At 40.0% G+C, this 20130-nt stretch overlaps 1 protein-coding gene across 2 annotated transcripts in view; it reads left to right on the top strand.

The window, feature by feature from the left end:
• CHEK1 (checkpoint kinase 1) overlaps nt 1-20130 on the top strand; it is a 39159-nt gene that overhangs the window by 9163 nt on the left and 9866 nt on the right. For both annotated transcript variants that reach the window (XM_053691407.1, XM_053691408.1), the window contains exons 4-7: nt 8172-8236; nt 8570-8639; nt 18379-18567; nt 18891-18995. In XM_053691407.1, coding sequence (XP_053547382.1) covers nt 8172-8236; nt 8570-8639; nt 18379-18567; nt 18891-18995 — 429 coding nt within the window. The remainder of the gene's footprint in view (nt 1-8171; nt 8237-8569; nt 8640-18378; nt 18568-18890; nt 18996-20130) is intronic.

Raw genomic sequence — 20130 nt, 5'->3', positions numbered from 1 at the left:
AAGAAGATGAGGCCTGTAATTTTCATCATAGGTATACCTCAACTATGAGAGACAAAATGTGGAAACAAATCCAGACAATCACATTGTCTGATTTGGAAAGAATTTATTTGCATATTATGGTGTAAAATAAGTATTTGGTCACCTACAAACAAGCAAGATTTCTGGCTCTCACAGACCTGTATCTTCTTCTTTAAGAGGCTCCTCTGTCCTCCACTCATTACCTGTATTAATGGCACCTGTTTGAACTTGTTATCAGTATAAAAGACACCTGTCCACAACCTCAAACAGTCACACTCCAAACTCCATTATGGTGAAGACCAAAGAGCTGTCGAAGGACACCAGAAACAAAATTGTAGACCTGCACCAGGCTGGGAAGACTGAATCTGCAATAGGTAAGCAGCTTGGTGTGAAGAAATCAACTGTGGGAGCAATAATTAGAAAATGGAAGACATACAAGACCACTGATAATCTCCCTCTAGCTGGGGCTCCACGCAAGATCTCACCCCGTGGGGTCAAAATGATCACAAGAACGGTGAGCAAACATCCCAGAACCACATGGGGGGACCTAGTGAATGACCTGCAGTGAGCTGGGACCAACGTAACAAAGGCTACCATCAGTAACACACTACGCCGCTAGGGACTCAGATCCTGCAGTGCCAGACGTGTCCCCCTGCTTAAGCCAGTACATGTCCGGGCCCGTCTGAAGTATGCTAGAGAGCATTTGGATGATCCAGAAGCGGATTGGAAGAATGTCATATGGTCAGATGAAACCAAAGTAGAACTGTTTGGTAGAAAAACAACTTGTCGTGTTTGGAGGAGAGAGAATGCTGAGTTGCAACCAAAGAACACCATACCTACTGTGAAGCATGGGGGTGGCAACATCATGCTTTGGGGCTGTTTCTCTGCAAAGGGAACAGGGCGACTGATCCATGTACATGAAAGAATGAATGGGGCCATGTATCGTGAGATTTTGAGTGCAAACCTCCTTCCATCAGCAAGGGCATTGAAGATGAAACGTGGCTGGGTCTTTCAGCATGACAATGATCCCAAACATACCGCCCGGGCAACGAAGGAGTGGCTTCGTAAGAAGCATTTCAAGGTCCTGGAGTGGCCTAGCCAGTTTCCAGATCTCAACCCCATAGAAAACCTTTGGAGGGAGTTGAAAGTCCGTGTTGCCCAGTGCCAGCCCCAAAAACATCACTGCTCTAGAGGAGATCTGCATGCAGGAATGGGCCAACATACCAGCAACAATGTGTGACAACCTTGTGAAGACTTACAGAAAACGTTTGACCTCTGTCATTGCCAACAAAGGATATATAACAAAGTATTGAGATGAACTTTAGATATTGACCAAATACTTATTTTCCACCATAATTTACAAATAAATTCTTTCCAAATCAGACAATGTGATTGTCTGGATTTGTTTCCACATTTTGTCTCTCATAGTTGAGGTATACCTATGATGAAAATTACAGGCCTCTCTCATCTTCTTAAGTGGGAGAACTTGCACAATTGGTGGCTGACTAAATACTTTTTTGCCCCACTGTATATATAAAACATATTTACACAAGTATTGGGAAATTGTTGTTGAACATTTGGGTACTTCGACATTAGATGGTTATTGTCACAGATCGAAAATTAGCATTAAGAGTTAAAAATTTAGAAATTTGAAATAAAAGGTGGATTGTTTTCGTTATTCTATAATCGAAATACCCTGTAACATATATCTGTTTTTTTGGGGGGGGATCATAATCTTCATTTATATTGTTTATTTTACTAAGTCCCCTTCGGTTTTGTAGAAGATATTATTTATTCGTATTACATATGCCAGATTAACTAATATGCTTGTCCTTTTTTAAATTATTTATCAATTGGCTTCAGAGGTATTTCATGATCTATTGGGATAATACATAGTAATAGGAGGGAGTCTGGGATTCCTTACTGTAATATTTGAAGATAAGGATATATCAAATTAAATAAATTCATTTAATTCACGGGTTTACTAAGATCATAAGGTGTAGTGTGTTTCAAATTAGAATTACAATATAATGTAGGATGTTATAAAGATCTATCTATGTGTAGTGTCCATATGTCAATAGTTGTACATGCATGACTAAATTATACTTCTACAAGTACCAGTGTATGTGCACATATGTATAGAAATTTTATTTAAATTTTTAATGATTGGTGAATGTAGTTATTATTTTATTAATATTAGTATTTTAGGAACGGTGGTATACTGAATTCAATATTTAGTCCTTTTGGAGTTTTTGTTTCTAATTCATATATCCATTTGTATTCTAATTTTAATAATTCGTTCTCCACATCTCCTCCTTTCCAATTTTGCTTAAAGGGACAGTCTACAACAGAATTTTTGTTTAAAAAGATAGATAATCCCTTTATTACCCATCCCCCGGTTTTGCATAACCAGCACTGTTATATTAATATATGTTTTACCTCTTTGATTAGCTTGTATCTAAGCCTCTGCAGACTGCCCCCTTATCTCAGTGCTTTTGACAGACATACAGTTTAGCCAATAAGTGCAGACTCCTAAATAACTCCACAGGAGTGAACACAATGTTATCTATATGATACACATGAACTGGTACTGTCTAACTGTGAAAAACTTTCAAAATGCTCTGAGCTAGGAGGCGGTTTTCAACGGTTTAGAAATCAGTTTGAGTCTACCTAGGTTTAGCTTTTCAAAAATACCACCAAGGGAACAAAGCAAATTTATTGATAAAAGTCAATTGGAAAGTTGTTTAAAATTGCATGCCCTGGGGGGGGGGGCGCGTCTAACCACGGCCATGAGAAGTTGCCTTTCTAATAAGCTCCTGCAGTTATATGAAGAACCCGTTAAATACTTGTTGATCCCATCAGAATTCTACACTACTGAAGATGTTTTTGGATGTCTAAGCATAGACAGATCAGATGTATATGAAAACTTTGCAGATCGGGGCTTCCTTGAACTGTGGGTAGCAGAATATATACTCGTGTGCGGCCTACAACATTTTTCAGAACCCCCCCCCCTGTGAACGGGGGTAACGTAGTTCAGTATGGCTATTCCTGAGAGAGGGAACCTAAGTAACGCTATGTATATCCTCCTGAATAATTATGAGAAACAGATGTGCTATAGACTGGACAAACTAATCAATCTCATACAAAATGGGGCCTGTGAAGAGCCCTATGAGGAAACAGCGCACTTGGCAGCTCCCGCAATACCCGGCACCCGAACGCAGCTGCTTACAGTGGAGACAACAGCGCAACCGTTGGAAGCCCCTATCGTGGGCCTTGAGCAAACACCTTGGTTGGAGGGGGTTCCGGAGGGGCCCAGACCTGTAGCTGGGTGCAGAGAGTCGGGAGCGGAGCGGACCGGATCGAACGTAGCCGCGACACAAGAGGAGGGCTTCCTGAAGCAGAGTGTTGTACTGCCGCAATCAATTATGAGCCCGATGGCTGGCCCTCACCTGGCCTGTTGTGACTGGCCGCGCTTGACTTGGTTTTCGGCCCCTCTGGAAAGATCCCATCTGTCAGCTGGGGGGCATCTCCTCCATCTTGGAGTCCTACTCTGTGATGGGGGGTTAGCCTTGTAATGGCGGTCTAAATGCTGGTCTTTTCTCTTCAACCCAATAGATGTGGGATGAATGTGTCATCCTAAGGCGAGCTGCTGACTATTTCTATGATCAGGTCCAGTTTTTTGGTTGCTTCGTTGATGATACTGCCTAGTTCCCCACAGCTATAATTAGGTTTTTTTTTGTTCTCCCTGTTTTTCTTTACCATGAGACTATAATCTATCAAGCAATCTAAAGACCTGTTAATAGTGTTTACTTAGATTTGTTTCCTTGTCTGTATTTCATATTTGATATCATGTCTTGGGTTCCACAATACAACTAGTAGTATATATTAATTCCAGGAGGTTTAACACAAACTGACACTGAATATATATGCCTGCATGCGTTATTATGTATTTACTATACGTTTAGCTTAATTTAGATTTACCAGGGGCATCACTGGGCTTGAAGTGGAGGAAGTCCAAATCTTTAGAAATTATTCACTAAGCTGCTCTGAAGTGATGGTATGCTTTTTACAGAGCCCTTGGATCATTACCTTATTTAAGCACCTTGTAAAATATCTTTGGATACACTCCCTCTTCCTCAATCTAGAGCTTATGACAGGATATATGCCTCTATAGACAGTATCCATGGCTAAGATGAGGTACTTGCGTAGTGTGCCATAGGAGTTCCTATTTTGATTAGGAGTGGGAGATGTTCCCTACCTCCCACATAAAGTAGAAAGTTATACCCACTTGCCCCCATGAGGTTTACATATTATATAGACTTCGCCCAAGCAACATAGCTAATGCAGGCCCCTAATCCTTAACACTTCACAACTATAGAGTGCCATTTGGAATAGCCCATGCCAGGATTTACTGGTTTTAATTCTTAGGCAGAGTTAGGTAGTCTCTGCCCAGTCCAAAGAGCCTTGAGCTCGCTCTTTGGGCCTCACCAATCTTATTATTTACATTGTGTGTCATTACTTTCATATTAGCAGTTTGCAGTGCTGACACTAAATAATTGTTATATGAAATTGTACATGAATGTTATGTGTATATGCTGTGGCCTTGAGTTTATACTTATGCCCTGACATCAAATTACTATGTGTTCAAATAACAACTAATATATATGTCAAGGAACCCTTCTGTGTCTTCCACGGAACTTTAGAAAATGGGTCCCATGTGTGGACCGGGAAGGCAATGAAGACGCAACAGAATCTATATGTAACCAACATAAAATGAGGTACAGAGGACTGCAATCTGAGGTTTGATACCTTCTCAGCTTTTCTGAGTCTAATCCTCACTACAGCAATATGTGTCCATGTCAATATTGTTTTCTGAAATGTTGTTTTATATGCATATACTACTGCTTACTTTGTGAATTTGTTGTTACCTCAATAAAAACAGTTAAACAAAAAAAAAAAAAATTGAATGCCCTATCTGAATCATTAAAGTTTAATTTTGACTAGACTGTCCCTTTAAGTTTATCAATTGCAGTATATTTAAACTTTTTTAAATTAGTTATTGCATGTCAGAAAATGTTGTGGTACTGGAAGATCTTTATTTCTATCTTCCTTTGTGTTTTCTATTGAGAGTATGTTCTCTCGCTCTCGCACACACAAGCTCGCTCTCGCGCTCTCTCTCTCGCACGCACACACACACACACACGCTCACTCTCTCCGGTCTAGTGGATTCACCTACATATTAGACAAAAACATTCTAGGAGATAAATTATATTCCTATCAGTATTAATTGTTTGATTTCATACTCTTTGCCTGTACTATTAGATTTAAACTTCTTTCTTTTTTCTGAATGTCTACAGGATTTACACGCACAACATGGAAAAAAACCTTTTATGTCTTTTCCTTCAAGATCCTTAACTAACTTCTTTTTCTTTCTTAGATATGTTGGAGCTAATCTGGTCTTTAAATTATTGGCCCTTCTATAAATGATTTATGGATTTTCTCCTATTACACCTTTCAATTTCTCATCTAATTTTAGTATATTCCAATGTTTCTTTATTATTTTTTCTACCTTTTTGTTATCTTGATTGTATTGAGTTATAAATGGTACCTTTTGGGGTTTTTTCATTATTGGATTTCTTTTTAGGATTATATAGTATATCGTTCCTATTTTGGTTCTTCATTATTTCGATTTGTTTCTCTATTATTTCACTCTTATATCTCCTATCTAAAAACTTTTTTTTTTAATACTTCTGATTGTTCCAAATAATCCTGTTCTTGTGAGCAATTTTTCTTTATCCTCAATAGTTGCCCCTTTGGAATGTCGTTTTTCCATCGAGCATGGTGACAGCTTTCTGCATGTATGTAATTGTTGCTGTCAACCTCTTTAAAATGTGTTCTATTGTTCAGTTGGTTGCCATTAGTATATATTTCCAAATCTAGAAAAATATTTTTTTCTTTACTGATCTCAGGTGAATTTTAACTTTATCATTCATTCTTTTATAAAATTCCTCAATTTGACATGTCATCTCTGCCACTTTGGAGACTTCCGTTGAGGAAGGACCCTCTAATTTAGGGGGCCCCTCCTTCACCCACCTCGGGTTTCTCTGAAACTGATTGCTTGGGGATTGAACGCGTAATATTATCCAAGCGGGTTTTCCGACGCGGTCATTGTGACCATGATTCAGGCTTGTAAGCCTGTCTCGGGGGGGGGGGGGGGGGGGGAATATTTCTTTTGGTGTGAATCCATGGGCTACTCATGGAGTAGAGTTAGGATTCCTAGAATGTTGTCTTTTCTCTAAAATGGTTTAGAGAAAGGGTTTATCGTCAAGTTCTATCAGATGTCTCTGTTGTACAATCTTTTTGTCAGGCCTTGGTTGGTTCAGGCCTGTGTTCACACCAGTTACTCCTACATGGAGTCTGAATTGAGTTCTCAGAGTTCTTCAAGGGGCTCCATTTTGAGCCTATGTATTCTTTGGATATTGCGTTATCTGGGAAAGTTTTATTTCTTGTTGCTCTCTGGCGTAGCCTAGTGGCTAGCACACAATAAGAGGAGCAGAAGGTTGAGAATTCAAGTCTAACCACGGGTACTGTTCATTTACTGGAGTGTCAGAGCTCTCTGCATTACAGTATGAGTCTCCTTATCTTATTTTCCATTCAGATAAGGTAGTTTTACGTACTAACTTAGGATTTCTTCCTAAGGTTATTTCTGTTCGGAACACTGATCAGGAGATTGTTGTTCTTTTCCTGTGTTCTAATCCTTCTCAGAAGGAAGGACTTCTGTACAATTTGGACGTGGTCCGTGCTTTAAAGTTTTACCTGCAGGCTACTAAGGACTGTCAGTCTTATTTGTGTTTTTCTCAAAAAAAACGCAAGGGGCAGAAAGCTACGGCTCCTTCTCTTTCTTTTTGACTTAAGAGTATCGTACGTTTTGCATATGAGATTGCTAGGCAGCAGCCTCCCGGGAGAGTTACGGCTCATTACATGAGGGATGTTGCTTCCTCATGGGAATTCAAAAATGAAGCTTCTGTGGAACAGATTTGCAATGCTGCAACTTGGCCTTTCTTCATTCTTTTTCAAAGTTTATACAAATTTGTCACTTTTGCCTCGGCTGAGGCCACCTTTGGGAGAAGGGTTCTTCAAGCAGTGGTGCCTTCCGTTTAGGTTTCCTGTCTTGTCCCTCCCGTATCATCTGTGTACTCTAGCTTGGGTATTGAATCCCATTAGTAATTTAAGATGATCCGTTGACTCATCGTGTCTTAAAAAAAGAAAAGAAAATCTATGCTTACCTGTTAAATTTATTTCTTTTTTGACACGATGAGTCCACGGCCTGCCCTGTTCTTTTAGACAGGTTGTGGGTTATTGTAAACTTCAGACACACCTGCACCTTGGCTTTTTCTTTCTCTTCTTAACTTCGGTCGAATGACTGGAGTGGGAGAGAAGTAAGGAGCTATTTAACATATCTGCTGTGGTGCTATTTGCCTCCTCCTGCTGACCAGGAGGTAAATATCCCATTAGTAATTAAGATGATCCGTGGACTCATCGTGTTAAAAAGAAATAAATTTATCAGGTAAGCATAAATTTTCTTTTTTATACGCACACTTTCTGAGGCTGCAGCTCCTCCTGAGCATGTGCACAAGTTCAGAGTATACGTATACTAGTCTGTGATTGGCTGATGGCATCAAATGATACAGGGGCAGGCAAATGGGGGGGGGGGGGAATACATTTTTCAGGAGAAAAAAAATCTTATTTGAAATTATTGCATTTTCTTTTCATTATGCACTTGTTAATTATGCAAGTTTACTGTATTTAGTGGTCCTTTATATTACATTGTGACTGATCTAGGTATGAGCAAGTCTGACTCTGTTATCCAGCCTAGAAGTTTTATGACATCAGGCTAAGATAAACCTTCCTGCAGAGGCCTTTCCTCCTTGTAGGGCTGTGACAGGAAGTAAAGGACACTGCACAAATGTAGGAAAATAAAAGGTAAAAACCATTTAAATAGATGAATAGTACATAGTGTAAGTATAAGACTCAGCTTAGTGCTTTTTTTATTACAACAATGAAACTGATTAACATCCTTTCATTTCCACTTTCATTGTCCATTGAATTTAGTTAAAATATTGTTCTGCAGATTGTATTTTTCTCTTACACAGAGCCAGATGTTGGGATGCCTGAGAAGGATGCTCAGAAGTTTTTCCAGGAGCTCATAGCTGGGGTGGTAAGGCAGCGTATTATTGTTTTAGATTACAGTGAGAGAGTATAACAATGTAAATACTGCCGCTTAATGCAGCTTTAGGTAAATCCCCCTTTCTCTTCATCAGTATGTTCTAAACTCATTGTCTTCTCTTCCTCATAAACCTTTGTCCCAGTTCTCCGGTATCTCAAGTGCAGTTCCTTCTGTGAAACATTTAGAAATCCCCTGGTAGGGTTACAGCTGTGTATAGCCTCTCTACTTTTGGTGTGTAATCTCTGCACCTATTTGTGTTATTTCTCCTACTTTTCATTGATAATAATGGATGATTCTGTCTGACTGTAACTTTTATTTTTTCAGGAATATTTGCACAGCATTGGAATAACGCACAGAGACATAAAACCTGAAAATCTTCTTTTGGATGAACACGGTATGTATATTTAATAAATATTTTTTTCTTTTCAAATTACAAAACCGTTCATAAAGTTGCCACAAACATAACACCATCTTTTACTCCACTTGAAATCTGGCCAAACTATTAATTTTGTGTAGTTTTGCCTGTTCTAGGTGTGATGTTAGTTACAGGTCACATGGGTGATGTAGCCAATACTAATATCATTAGTATAGGCGCTGTTCCTGGTGCACGTAAGCCTTCCTTGTGTCTCTGAAGATATTTCTTTCATGTAATTGGCAAGAGTCCATGAGCTAGTGACGTATGGGATATACAATCCTACCAGGAGGGGCAAAGTTTCCCAAACCTCAAATGCCTATAAATACACCCCTCACCACACCCACAATTCAGTTTTACAAACATTGCCTCCCTATGGAGGTGGTGAAGTAAGTTTTTTCTACGATAAGCGCTTCTCAGCATATTGAAGCCCAATTCCTCTCAGAGTACAGTGTTCGAGGGATGTGAAGGGAGTATTGTCTATTGATTTTATGGTTTTCCTCACTGCAGATCTTTTCAAGGGTTCTCTGTTATCGGTCGTAGAGATTCATCTCCTACCTCCCTTTTCAGATCGACAATATACTCCTATATACCATTACCTCTGCTGATACTTTTTCAGTACTGGTTTGGCTATATGTGGATGGGTGTCTTTCGGTAAGTACGTATTATTATTTAAGACACTCTCAGCTATGGTTTGGCGCTTTATGTATTAATATAAAGTTTTAAATATATTTACTTATTTGCCATGAGTCAGGTCTATGTGTATTTCCCTTTTGCAGTCTAAACAGTTTCAGTATAGGAATCATTTTTGGGAAGTTTATTTAAACTTTTTTCTTACCCGGGGTTCAGTCTTTTTCAAATTGACCCATTTTTTCATTGGCAAATCTAGGCTCGCAAGGGCGCAAAATGCTGTTTTTTATTGCGTCATTCTCGGCGCAAACATTTTTTGGCACGAAGTTGCGCTGTTGATGGTGCAAAGTTTGTCATTTCTGGTGTCTTTGTTGACGCTAGTTGTTTTGGCGCGAAATTGCGTGTTAGTATGCAAATTGTGTCAATTCCTGGTGATAGTTTTGCGTCAATTTTTCATTCCTTTTCTCTTGCAAGATGTATCGAGTCCACGGATTCATCCAATACTTGTGGGATATTCTCCTTCCCAACAGGAAGTGGCAAAGAGAGCACCCACAGCAGAGCTGTCTATATAGCTCCTCCCCTAACTCCACCCCCCAGTCATTCTCTTTGCCGGCTCTAAGCAATAAGGAAGGGTAAAGTGATTGTGGTGACAAAATATTAGTTTTATTTTCTTCAAGCAAGAGTTTATTTTAAATGGTACCGGTGTGTACTATTTACTATCAAGCATAAAAAAGATGAAGATTTCTGCCTGGAGGATAATGATCTTAGCATTTGTAACTAAGATCCACTGCTGTTCCCACAGATGCTGAGGACTACAGGAAACTTCAGTTGAGGAACGGTTTGCAGGCTATGCTGCACTGAGGTATGTTCAGTCATTTTTTTCTAGAAAGACTGTGATATTTCAAGAAAAGGGCTGACATTATCCCCATGAGGGGAAGGGTAAGCTGTAATCAAAGACTTATGGTAGTATTACAAGCTTGCATAAAGGCTAAGTTACTTTGCTGGTTGACACTTATATAATAGAGCAAACGTTTTTTTGAGAAGTATGGTAAAACGTTTTTGAGACACTTTATTTAGAGGGTTCATTTGGCTTATTTTGAGGGTTACATCCCACATGGCTGTTTGAAACACTTGAGGTGTTATTTTAAGGCCCAACAGACATCGCGTAAGTGGTGGGTGGGGCCTAATTTCGCGCCTTAGATGCGCAGTTTTTCATTCTGGACAGCAAGCTGCAACACAGGACTCTATTTTGGGGCCAAAACGAAGCTTTATTCCCTCAAATTAAACCCCTAAGGGCAGGTAGGCGCCACAGCAGAGCTGTGGCAAGGTGCTGACTGTGTATTTTCCGTTTTTTTTTATTCTTGTCAATCCTGTTTTGTTGTTAAGGGGTTAATTTCATTTTTTACTAGTGGTGCAACCTTACTAAGGCTTACTACATATACTGTAAAAAATTTGAAGGATTTGTGTCATTTTTAAGCAGTTTTGCAGAACGTGTACATGTTTTTTTCTCTTTAAGGCACAGTACCGTTTTTTTGAAATTGTTACATTGAATAAAGTGTTTTCCAAGCTTGCTTGTCTCATTACTAGCCTGTTAAACATGTCTGACATCAAGGAAACTCCTTGTTCAATATGTTTAGAAGCCATTGTGAAACCCCCTCTTAGAATGTGTCCCACTTGTACTGATATGTCTATAAATTTTAAAGAGCATATTGTAGCACCTAAAAATGTGGCGCTAGAGGATTCTCAGACAGAAAGAAATGAGGTCATGCCATCTAGTTCTCCCCAAGTGTCACAACCAGTAACGCCAAGTACCTCTAGTGCGTCTACTTCATTTACCTTACAAGACCTGGCAGCAGTTATGAATTCTACCCTCACAGAGGTTTTATCTAAACTGCCTGGGTTGCAAGGGAAGCGTGATAGCTCTGGGTTAAGAACAAATGCTGAGCTTTCTGACGCTTTAGTAGCCGTATCCGATATTCCCTCACAATGTTCTGAGGTAGCGATGAGGGATTTGTTGTCTGAGGGAGAGATTTCTGATTCAGAAAAGACGTTCCCTCAGACAGACTCTTCTATGACTGCCTAAATTCAAATTCAATTGGCGACTCTGGATGATTGTGACCCTATTGTGGTTCCAGAGAAATTGTGTAAAATGGACAAATACTTAGAGGTTCCTGTTTACACTGATGTTTTTCCGGTCCCTAAGAGGATTGCGGATATTGTTTCTAAGGAGTGGGATAGACCAGGTATACCGTTCGCTCCCCCTCCTACTTTTAAGAAAATGTTTCCCATATCTGACACCATGCGGGACTCGTGGCAGACGGTCCCTAAGGTGGAGGGAGCTATTTCTACACTAGCTAAGTGTACAACTATACCTATTGAAGACAGTTGTGCTTTCAAAGATCCTATGGATCCTTTTTGGTTCGAGGCTCTAGAAGAGGCTCTCCAGGGGGAGACCCCATTAGATGATATTCTGGATAGAATTAAGGCTCTTAAGCTGGCTAATTCTTTCATTACAGATGCCGCTTTTCAACTGGCTAAATTAGCGGCAAAAAAATTCAGGTTTTGCCATTTTAGCGCGTAGAGCGTTATGGCTTAAGTCCTGGTCAGCTGATGTGTCATCAAAATCAAAGCTTTTGACCATCCCTTTCAAAGGAAAGACCCTATTCGGGCCTGAACTGAAGGAAATTATTTTAGACATCACTGGAGGGAAGGGCAATACTCTGCCTCAGGATAACACAAATAAAGACCAAACAAAATAATTTTCGTTCCTTTCGAAACTTCAAGAGTGGTCCCACTTCAGCTTCCTCTGCTGCAAAGAAAGAGGGGAATTTTGCTCAATCCAAGTCAGTCTGGAGACCTAACCAGGCTTGGAACAAGGGTAAACAGGCCAAGAAGCCTGCAGCTGCCTCCAAGACAGCATGAAGGGGTAGCCCCCGATCCGGGACCGGATCTAGTAGGGGGCAGACTCTCTCCCTTCGCTCAGGCTTGGGCAAGAGATGTTCACGATTCCTGGGCTTTAGAAATTGTTTCCCAGGGACTTAAAAGATTCTCCCCCAAGGGGGAGATTTCACATTTCTCAATTGTCTGCAAACCAGACAAAAAGAGAGGCGTTCTTACGCTGTGTAGAAGACCTACATACCATGGGAGTGATTCACCCAGTTCGAAGAGCGGAAAAGTGGCAAGGATTTTACTTCAACCTGTTTGTGGTTCCCAAAAAAGAAGGAACTTTCAGACCAATCTTGGATCTCAAGATCCTAAACAAATTCCCCAGAGTCCAAGTTCAAGATGGAGACTATTCGGACTATTCTGCCACTGATCCAGGAGGGTCAATATTTGACCACCGTGGACTTAAAGGATGCATATCTGCACTTCCCTATCCACAGAGATCATCACTGATTTCTCAGGTTCGCCTTTCTGGACAGACATTACCAGTCCGTGGCCCTTCCCTTCGGGTTGGCCACGGCTCCCAGAATTTTCACAAAAGTGCTAGGGTCCCTTCTAGCGGTTCTAAGACCGCGGGGCATAGCAGTGGCGCCTTATCTAGACCTCTTAATTCAAGCGTCAACTTTCCAACTAGCCAAGTCTCACACGGACATCGCGTTGGCCTTTCTGAGATCTCATGGGTGGAAGGTGAACATAAAAAAGTTTTCTCTTCCCTCTCACAAGTTTCCTTCCTAGGAACTCTGATAGACTCGGTAGAAATGAAAATATTTCTGACGGAGGTCAGGAAATTAAAACTCGTAAACACCTGCCGAGCTCTTCATTCCATTCCTCGGCCGTCAGTGGCTCAGTGTATGGAGGTAATCAGACTAATGGTAGCGGCAATGGACATAGTTCCGTTTGCTCGCTTACACCTCAGACCACTGCAACTATGCATGCTCGAACAGTGGAATGGGGATTATGCAGGTTTATCTCCTCAGATAGATCTGGATCAGGAGACCAGAGTTTCTCTTCTCTGGTGGTTGTCACAGGTTCACCTGTCTCGGGGAATGTGTTTCCGCAGACCAGAGTGGGTCATAGTTACGACAGATGCCAGCCTGCTGGGCTGGGGTGCAGTCTGGAACTCCCTGAAAGCTCAGGGGTTATGGTCTCAGGAGGAGACTCTCCTTCCGATAAACATTCTGGAACCGAGAGCGATATTCAATGCGCTTCAGGCGTGGCCTCAACTGGCTGCGGCCAAATTCATCAGATTTCAGTCGGACAACATCACGACTGTAGCTTATATCAATCATCAAGGGGGAACAAAGAGTTCTCTAGCGATGATAGAAGTTTCCAAAATAATCCGATGGGCAGAGACTCACTCTTGCCATCTTTCAGCAATCCATATCCCAGGGGTAGAGACCTGGGAGGCAGATTTCCTAAGTCGTCAGACTTTTCATCCGGGGGAGTGGAAGCTCCATCCGGAGGTGTTTGCCCAACTGATTCGGCTATGGGGCACACCAGAATTGGATCTGATGGTGTCTCGCCAGAATGCCAAGCTTCCTTGTTACGGGTCTAGGTCAAGGGATCCCAAGGCAGTGCTGATAGATGTTTTAGCAGTGCCCTGGTCCTTCAACCTGGCCTATGTGTTTCCACCATTCCCTCTCCTTCCTAGTCTTATTGCCAGAATCAAGCAGGAGAGAGCTTCAGTGATTTTGATAGCACCTGTGTGGCCACGCAGGACTTGGTATGCAGACCTGGTGGACATGTCATCCGTCCCACCATGGACTCTGCCGCTGAGGCAGGAACTTCTGCTTCAAGGTCCATTCAAGCATCCAAACCTACTTTCTCTGCGTCGGACTGCTTGGAGATTGAACGCTTGATTTTAGCAAAGCGTGGTTTCTCTGAATCGGTTATTGATACCTTTATTCAGGCTCGAAAGCCTGTCACCAGAAAAATCTATCATAAGATATGGCGTAATTATATCTTTACTGGTGTGATTCCAAGGGTTACTCATGGAGTAAGATCAGGATTCCTAGGCTATTATCTTTTCTCCAAGAAGGATTGGAGAAGGGATTATCTGCTAGTTCCTTAAAGGGACAAATATCTGCTTTGTCCTTTTACACAAGCGTCTGGCGGATGTTCCAGACGTTCATGCGTTTTGTCAGGCTTTAGTTAGAATCAAGCCTGTGTTTAAACTTGTTGCTCCGCCATGGAGTTTAAATTTGATTCTTAAAGTTCTTCAAGGGGTTCCGTTTGAACCTATGCATTCCATAGATATTAAGCTCTTATCTTGGAAAGTTCTGTTTTTAGTAGCTATCTCTTTGGCTCGAAGAGTTTCTGAGTTATCTGCTTTACAGTGTGACTCACCTTATCTTGTTTTCCATGCGGATAAGGTGGTTTTGCGTACCAAACCTGGTTTTCTTCCTAAGGTTGTTTCTAATAGGAATATCAATCAGGAAATTGTTGTTCCTTCTGTGTCCTAATCCTTCTTCCAAGAAGGAACGTCTGTTGCACAACCTAGATGTGGTTCGTGCTTTAAAGTTCTACTTACAAGCAACTAAAGATTTCCGTCAAACATCTTCATTTTTTGTTGTCTATTCTGGAAAGCGGAGAGGTCAAAAGGCTACGGCAACCTCTTTCTTTTTGGCTGAAAAGCATCATCCGTTTGGCTTATGAGACTGCTGGCCAGCAGCCTCCTGAAAGGATTACTGCTCACTCTACTAGAGTGGTGGCTTCCACATGGGCTTTTAAAAATGAGGCTTCTGTTGAACAGGCTATTTTTGGGAGAAAGGTTCTACAAGCAGTGGTGGCTTCCATTTAGGTCTGGCTCTTATAGACATAGACAGGAGACATATTTAGAACGAACACCCTCTGAGGAAGGAGCAACAAATTAAGCTTTGAAACGTGTAAGGGACCTTTTATTACTCCATCTGTGAGAATTTGTTTTACTTTTCAAGTGCTATATGCACTTTGTCCATTTGTTTTATAACATTGACTGACTTGTGCTGAAAAACGGATATTTCTGGAACTGTGCATGGGAGAAACTTCTCTGTCGTGATTAAAGACACAGCGTCTTCAGTTCCTATCTACATATTTGTGAACCACAGGTTATCATTAAGTGTTTATCGCATGCCTCATATGTTTGAGGACTTTTAATGTGAGTGGCCATTTGTCTATTTTAATTATAGTTTTTAAACTTAAACAGTTTTACGCTATGTATTTTTCTTCTGCATCTCATTTTGCATAATACTGCGTGGAACTTGGAGAATATCTATCACCAGTATACACCTGAATGCTGAACCCATACTCTGAGAGGAGAAGGCAGGACACAGAAGGCCAAGCGACTATCAGCACTACAGAGCTCCGGAAGTTTCTCACTTACAGAGGCGGCAACTTACCTCATATGATTGAGGTTTGTTCTAGTAAGTGCAATACCTACTGGATTTAAAGTGTGATAAGCGTTACCTCACTTTTAGATTCCTTATACCCACATATTCTGTGGTTGGACTTTCTTTTATATATTTACATTTTTATTCTCTATAATTTTTTCTTTTTATGTATGGGATACAATAACAATTTCTGTGATCATATGTATTGTATACATATCTACTATCAAAAACATAATTCTGAACACAGTCCACTAATAACTATTACTTGAACACACATTTGTTGTTCTTCCAGTGTGATCTTTAACAAACGATTACATTTATTATTCCTTGATATATATACGTATGGTACACTAACTATACAATATATAGGTTATGTGGGATTAGATTCCTGTAAAGGCGCTCTTCTCAACCCCTACTCTTTTTCACATTCCTGTTGGAGGGATACCCCTACCCTCTCTTTGGATAGGATCTCCTTCCATCTCCTGAGATATTATAGCAGCCACCACAGGATCCCCAACCAACTTTGCAACTGATCTCACAATCAGCGCTAACTTGGTTTTGTGGGGTTTATCCCGCACAAACCACTCCCGTTCATATATATATATATATATATATATATATATATATATATATTCATAAACAATATTTTAGCTCAGCTTTATCTGTGGCTGACATTGCTGTTTTCTCAACCTTTGTTGAACATTTAGTATAAGCAGTTTCAGATTCTCATGTATATAACTCTGTTTATCTACTTCAGAAGTAATCATGTAATTGTTTGCTATATCTATTATTATGATTTCAAATATATTTTATCTCTATCAAGTGCAGCTCGCTCCTGCTGTCAGACAGAGCAGGAGAGAGCTGCACTTAGTGTTATGGCGCGGCCGGACTGCGACTATACAGCTGGCCCGATGCGCTGTGTAATAAAAACAGACCCGCTCTCTGTACTCTTCTGAGCGGGTCTGACATATTTTAAAAAAATGCAAAGGAAATCTAAGGTTTTATAACGATAGCACTAATATAATGTTACATAATTCTGCACTATGTGCAGAATTATATAACATTATTTTTTAGGTTTACTGTCCCGTTTTTTTTAAGGCTTTGCAGGCTCTTTCATTTGAGCCTATGCATACTTTAAATATAAGACCACTTTCTTGGAAAGTATTGTTCATTTTTAGGCTGTCTCTTCAGCTAGAAGAATTCTCTGATTTGTCTGCTCTCTCTTGTCAGTCTCCTTTTCTGATTTTTCATCAGGATAAGTCTGTTTTGTGGACTTCGTTTAAATTTTATCCTAAGAATTCTTTTTAGAGATCTTTAAATTCTTTGGATATTCTAAGAGCTTTGAAATATGTCGAAGCTACTATAGGTTTTTTTTTTTTTTTTCTGGTCCTAAGAAGGTCAGAAAAACGTCTACCATTTCTTGCCATCTTATTTAAGCTTTTGTTTCTTAAAGCTTATTTGGAGGTGGGACAGTCTTCGCTTCAGAGTATTACAGCTTATTCTACTAGTTCAGTTGTCACTGCTTGGACTTTTAATAATAAAGCTTTGGTTGTTTAGTTTTGCAAAGCAACAACTTGGTCTTCTTTGCATACATTTACTAAATTTTACCTTTCTGAGGTTTTTCTTCTTTTGAAGCAGTTTTTGGTAGAAAAGTTATTCAGGCAGCTGTTTCAGTTTGATTCTTCTGCTTATGTGTTAAGTTTTTTTTCTTCAATTTATGAGAAACTTTTGTGTTGATTTAATTTTTTTCAGCGGAAATGGCTGTTTTTATTTTATCCCTCCCTTTCTAGTGACTCTTCTGTGGTCTTCCACATCTTGGGTATCTGCTATCCCATACGTCACTAGCTCATGGTCTCTTGCCAATTACATGAAAGAAAACATATTTATGTATGAACTTACCTGATAAATTAATTTCTTTCATATTGGCAAGAGTCCATGAGGCCCACCCTTTTTAGTGGTTATGATATTTGTATAAAAGTACAATTTTATTTCCAGTTCCTCTTCTTGTATGCCTTTTTTACTCATTTTATCACCCCACTACTTGGCTATTCATTAAACTGAATTGTGGGTGTGGTGAGGGGGGTATTTATAGGCATTTGAGGAAACTTTGCCCTCCTGGTAGGAATGTATATCCCATATGTCACTAGCTCATGGACTCTTGCAATATGAAAGAAATGAATTTATCAGGTAAGTTCTTACATAAATGATGTTTTACAGTAGTGGAACACAATATACAGTGTATGGTATAGACCGCCTGTACCGCGGCACGGTGCAGAATTACGGCTTTATTATTGGTTAGATGTAGGCACTGTGTTTTCCACAGAATATTTTGCCTTCTGGGTTGCATTAGGAAGTAGCTGCGTGTTATAACATTTTCTTCTATCTAATGCTCTAACGAATTGCATAATTAAATATTATTTTATGTAGTGATAATCTGTGCAATAAATTAGTTTTTTTTTTTTTAATATTGAGCCATTTTACCTAAATACTGACTTATATTTTAGCCTGGTGGTCAGTAAAATCAGTCGGGTGGTGCACCCATTAAACAGGTCCTTGGGAGAGCACAGCTTTTATTCTGTGTAATGCGTTGTGTGTCCAGTGTCAGTCCTTGCTCAGGTAGTTGCTACTCCTGTGTTTCCTTGGGTGTAACCCTAATAAATACATTATTCCCAAAGCAAATGTTACCTCCCCTACAGTGAAAGGTGGAACTGGCCCTGGACATTGTCGTGTGCGGCTTCAGTAGACATGTGTGAATGACTTTTGTTGGTTATTTTCCTTAGATCATCTAAAACTTTCAGATTTTGGATTAGCAACTGTGTTCAGACATAATGGAAAAGAGAGGTTACTGAGTAAAATGTGTGGGACGCTGCCATACGTAGCTGCAGAACTAATCAAAAGGAAAGCGTTTCATGCAGAGCCTGTGGATGTCTGGTCCTGTGGGATAGTGCTGACGGCCATGCTAGCAGGAGGTGAGAGAATCTCTTGTTTTATTCCAATGTTCTTATTTTACCCTCCTGAGATGCAGGACACAGCTTCATCACTTAGCCCCTAAAGGAAAGCTCAGTTCTGTGCGGTTAGCAGTAATGCCACCTCTTGTGTACAACAAGAGAAATATCTCACTGCTGTGTGTAAATGTAATCGGCCTGCTGTGTGTAAATGTAATCGGCCTGCTGTGTGTAAATGTAATCGGCCTGCTGTGTGTAAATGTAATCGGCCGGCTGTGTGTAAATGTAATCGGCCGGCTGTGTGTAAAAATAAGCAGTGTGATTTACACGCTCATATTTTCCCTTAGAATTGCCGTGGGATCAACCCACTGACACGTGCCAGGAATATTGTGACTGGAAGGAGACAAAGCACTACCTGACTCCCTGGGCAAAGATAGATTCCACCCCTCTTGGTAATTGACTTTCTCTTTCTTAATTTGTTGCACTTTTGTTAAAGACTACTAAATATAAATACTTTTTCTATAGGTAAAATAGATATTAAATATGTAAGTCCTTTAGTCAGTGATGGTCTAAGCATAGGGAGCCACATGTGAGGCCACGTGACCCTGACAGAAAGCTAGGGGCCAGTGAGTGGCAGAGTTGGAGCAGCAGTTTTATACCACAAGCGAATGCCCTCCAGAAAGAGTCTTGGACTTGAGTAAGTCGCTTGGGGCCTCTTTAGCTATGAGAAGGGTCTTGTAAGCTTACAGCAGGAAAGGAAGACAATGGCTCATTGCATTTATATAAACACGTGTATAGGCTTGTTGCATTTATATAAACACGTGTATAGGCTTGTTGCATTTATATAAACAAATGTATAGGCTTGTTGCATTTATATAAACACGTTTATAGGCTTGTTGCATTTATATAAACACGTGTATAGGCTTGTTGCATTTATATAAACACGTTTATAGGCTTGTTGCATTTATATAAACACGTGTATAGGCTTGTTGCATTTATATAAACACGTGTATAGGCTTGTTGCATTTATATAAACCTGTGTATAGGCTTGTTGCATTTATATAAACACGTGTATAAGCTTGTTGCATTTATATAAACACGTGTATAGGCTTGTTGCATTTATATAAACACGTGTATAGGCTTGTTGCATTTATATAAACCTGTGTATAAGCTTGTTGCATTTATATAAACACGTGTATAAGCTTGTTGCATTTATATAAACACGTGTATAGGCTTGTTGCAGTTATATAAACACGTGTATAGGCTTGTTGCAGTTATATAAACACGTGTATAGGCTTGTTGCATTTATATAAACACGTGTATAGGCTTGTTGCATTTATATAAACACGTGTATAGGCTTGTTGCATTTATATAAACACGTGTATAAGCTTGTTGCATTTATATAAACACGTGTATAGGCTTGTTGCAGTTATATAAACACGTGTATAGGCTTGTTGCAGTTATATAAACACGTGTATAGGCTTGTTGCATTTATATAAACACGTGTATAGGCTTGTTGCATTTATATAAACACGTGTATAGGCTTGTTGCAGTTATATAAACACGTGTATAGGCTTGTTGCAGTTA

This window comes from Bombina bombina, chromosome 8, assembly GCF_027579735.1.
Source record: "Bombina bombina isolate aBomBom1 chromosome 8, aBomBom1.pri, whole genome shotgun sequence".
NCBI classification, from domain to species: Eukaryota; Metazoa; Chordata; class Amphibia; order Anura; family Bombinatoridae; genus Bombina; species Bombina bombina.
This window is presented reverse-complemented; position numbering and strand designations above follow the sequence as displayed.